The sequence below is a fragment of the Sinocyclocheilus grahami genome, unplaced genomic scaffold (genome assembly GCF_001515645.1).
Source record: "Sinocyclocheilus grahami isolate Dianchi unplaced genomic scaffold, SAMN03320097.WGS_v1.1 scaffold117.1, whole genome shotgun sequence".
Classification (NCBI taxonomy): domain Eukaryota; kingdom Metazoa; phylum Chordata; class Actinopteri; order Cypriniformes; family Cyprinidae; genus Sinocyclocheilus; species Sinocyclocheilus grahami.
The window spans coordinates 1,864,670-1,868,529 of record NW_015505296.1 but is presented as its reverse complement, the minus strand read 5'-3'; the positions used below and the strand labels follow the sequence as shown (position 1 = coordinate 1,868,529).

The window sequence follows — 3,860 nt, the reverse complement described above, 5'->3', positions numbered from 1 at the left end:
TTTTTTTTTTTTTTTTTTTTTATGATAATGACAATGGGATTTTTTTAATTACAGTAATGAGATTTCCTTAACTGTCATAAAAATGTCACAATGCAAAAAATGATCTTAATGACTAAATAAAGCTTAATTTTTCAATATAAATTTATAATTGCTCATTTCTTTTTTAATTTTGGTGTAAAATCTGACTTTTTATTGGGTCTTGTGAGATTGTTTAGTTTCTTATTGTATCTCTTAACATTGTATCGGTTAAGAATTAGAGGACTTAAGTTTTGCTAGAGCATGACAGCATAAACATGGTTAAGTGTAATATACGACAACAAAAAGCAAAAATCGAAAATCTATGATGCTAGTGAAGTTGTTAATAACACATTTGTAAATGTGTAACTGCTGTGGCTGAAAATTTTTTTTTTTACATGATCGCAAAACTCCACTAAATTGAGACCAGTTGTTTGAAGCACGTAAAAGCAAGACATGGCTACATAACAGTAATCTGCATGTGTGGCAAATCTAGACAGATGGTTTCATAAACAACAATTAATACACTTATCTTCTACGGTTAACTCAGAGCTGAAACTGATCTCTCAGAGAGTGATTGCATGTGTGGCCCTGAACATCTGAATGACTTTTGGATGTTCCCGTCGTTAACAGGAACATGTGTGGCTCACCTCCGGTGTCATGGGGATGTTCTGCTTTCGAACGTTATGGTTGTGCTGATCAGTGTTTAGCATGATGACTGCGTAAGCCAGGGCGAAGCCAGCGTCGTTTGACTGGAAGGGATTACCGTTCACTTTCTGCACACAAAAGAACAAGGCCATACAATTGACTGTGAGCACAAGAATAGCATCATCAAATCACCTAATATGTACGCTCATCTTTACAGGAGCGTTTTGAAGATCATTCGCCACTAGAAAAATATAAAAGGTCACAGTAATTCCTACGGGATCTCCTACTAGTGTAAATGTCAGACACTGAATCCATTCCAGTTTCGATACATTGCTGCCTCAGGGAGGGCACAACCCCCATGTCTATGTGGCATACTCGCATGAGCTCATTCGTAGTGATTGAGAATGGCGCCTAAGAAAATAAATTTCTACAAATACTTTCCAGGTCACACACAGAGAGCTGCCTTTAAAATGCAGTAAGTGAGCATGTATGAAATGTCCTCGGATCGCCTGAGCTGCTTTCTGCAGGCCAGATGGATGTCTCTCACTTCCCAGTGCAACATTTTCCTCTTCCCCGATTACCTGCGTGACTAATGACCCTGTCCTTGATCCCGAGCGAACTGCTGTTCCGCTGGCCCTAATTACCTGATGATGGGGCCAGTTGGTGGCCAGGATTGCCTTGGAGTGTGGTAATGGAAGAACTGTAAGAATGCTCGTGTCTGTGACTGCAGCGAACCTACAATCTATTTAAAGATTATATATATGTGTGTTCCCGCTCGAGTGTATATATATATTCATGTCAGTCCCTGCCAGTCCGTGCTTGTGTTTGTGTGGCAGCTGACTTACTTGCCAGTTGTCAGTGAAGGTTTCCAAGAGCCGATGAATGACAGGCGCTTCGCCAGGAAGACGGAATGCCTCCAGATACAACCGGAGCGCCTCATCTATGCGCAGGCCCTGGAAGGTGAACGTGCTGAGGAAGAGAAAGAGATGGTCTTAACATAAGGTATAATTACCTCAAACTCCATATTGACAGTCACTTTGAGCCTGATAGTAATCATAAGTGAGAATAACATCAATAGCTAAAGGATCACATTCAATTTTCAGGTATTAGACTCAAACAAGAAGTTGGTGTTGACGAATGTTAACACCACAACAACCATCTCAACTACTTAACTGACTTGCCTTAACCCTCCCTGTAATAACAACTTATTATTATTTTTTTTAGAACCATCAAAATGTTTTTATAACATTTATATTTACACATACATATATACACTTACAATGTTACCAAAAAGCCTCAATTAAACCTGTTCATCACATAAAAAGATCTGATCAGAAGACCTGGATTGAACCGCTTGACTCGTATGGTTAAATTTTAAGATGTCTTTATGAACTTCTTGAAGCTTGAAAGTTTGGTTGCATGGACTTTCAGTGGAGATACAGACATTTCTCAGGTTTCATTACAAATACCTTCATTTGATTTGTTTCTCGAAGATTAAAAATTCTTGGGTTTAGAATGACATGAGGATGAGGGTGTTTTTTTTGTTGAACTATGCCTTTAAATAAATCCTGTATGAGAGGTTTTCAGTGGTTATTCTCATTTGATTGTCAATTCTGTAATAGAGTACATTTTCCACATTTTATTCCACATTATAATAAGAAATGGGAGCAAAATACATTTTTCTTAAAGTAAATCCTAAAATGGGTTTCCTTGCTTTCAAACAGAATTTCCTTTTTTCTTCAGGTGTGAAATATGACCTTAACATTTCTTCATTATTTTCATAAGATTGAACCAAAACATCTCCAACTAATGCTCCGAGTTGGCGATATGCAGCTAGCCTAACCTTCATACCAAAAAACATGCAATAAAAAGGAGGTTTACTTGACAAAACTGTCGAGCAGGTCAGTGTTCCTGCGGTCGCTGATAAACTCTCCGATCATCTTCTTGTCCAAGCGGGGGTTTTCTCTCAGCCACTGGGCTACTTCATTATTGTCCATGGGGCTGCTGAGCAGGCCTTTCTCCTGCAGGATCTGAATGCCCTTCTTGGGCTTCTGATTGAACTGCTCTGTACCCGTGATCAGAAGCTTTGAAGTATAAAGAAAATAAAATGTCATTTTAGTACAAATTTAAAGGTCTTAATATTCATGAATGTGAAAAGCAAATAACTGCACATGACCAGCTCACCTTCTTCTTGTTCTTGATCTCTAAAAGTTCCTGAGAGTCTGGAAGACAGCTGTTGAAACGGTGAGGCTTCAAGCTTTTCTTCTCTGCTGGATTAAGACAAAGCAGCATTTGATTATTCTAAATCCCTGAATGTTTAATTGCAAATCAGTAAGTATTTTGTCTTTGTGCATTTAACAGGCAAAACATCAGCAAAGTACCAGTGTCCGTCTCCTCCTGATCCTGTCTACCTAATCTCATCTTCTCTGCCATCAGATGACCGCTGGTGGGAGGACAGGCATTTCTTGACTCTGACACAACAGCATTCTGCCCATTACAACTGGGTGCATATTTGCCAGCCTCTGTATGTAGTGAACGAAAGAAGAAGGGGTTACTATTATGAGAAATAAACAAGCTCCTTAATTAACTGTAGTTTACTTAGTTTTCTTCATTTATTACAGCAGTTCTGTCTGCCATCCTGGGACTCTTGATCCTGCCCACCTGTTGTTGAATCAGTGATTGTACTGACTGAACTATCTCCTTCTACGGTCGTAGATTCTGATTGGTCCTGCTGTGCAGCGCTGTTGAGCACTTTGGCCTGACAATGAGCCTCTGTGCTGTCAATCACTGTCAGCAGGGCTTCGAGTGACAGGAGATGAGTTGTGTAGAGCTGCCCAGACACTGGAAAGGCATTCTGCAGAACAAACATACAATTAATCAACATAACTTCATAATTTCTATTAGAGGTAAAACCTCTCCTGTAAAAATAATAAAGATAATAATAAAAATAAATGACAGTGTAGTGCTTTTTTTCTGAAGCATGTGGACTAATGCTTGTAAAAAAAAAAGTGCTTAAAATCATCAGCCGGATACAGCAGTTTAAATATGAGTATCTGCCTAAAATGTTGTATTTGTTTAACCACTTATAAATATTAAACATGTTTGATATTAATCAGGGTGGCCACGATTTGTGTGCGAGCAGATATTAAAGGTGCAAGATTCGATCTGTAAATGCCTCACATAACCAGATATTCCAT

The 3,860-nt window shown here is 38.8% G+C and overlaps 1 protein-coding gene across 1 annotated transcript in view; it reads right to left on the bottom strand.

The window, feature by feature from the left end:
- Window positions 1–3,860, bottom strand: part of LOC107589578 (Golgi-specific brefeldin A-resistance guanine nucleotide exchange factor 1-like) — a 22,336-nt gene extending 18,476 nt beyond the window's left edge. The window contains exons 1-7 of the mRNA XM_016278065.1: window positions 3,849–3,860; window positions 3,325–3,517; window positions 3,045–3,185; window positions 2,848–2,933; window positions 2,545–2,747; window positions 1,509–1,632; window positions 666–791 (exon numbers count right to left, since the gene is read on the bottom strand). Of these exons, the coding sequence (XP_016133551.1) occupies window positions 666–791; window positions 1,509–1,632; window positions 2,545–2,747; window positions 2,848–2,933; window positions 3,045–3,185; window positions 3,325–3,517; window positions 3,849–3,860 (885 nt within the window). The remainder of the gene's footprint in view (window positions 1–665; window positions 792–1,508; window positions 1,633–2,544; window positions 2,748–2,847; window positions 2,934–3,044; window positions 3,186–3,324; window positions 3,518–3,848) is intronic.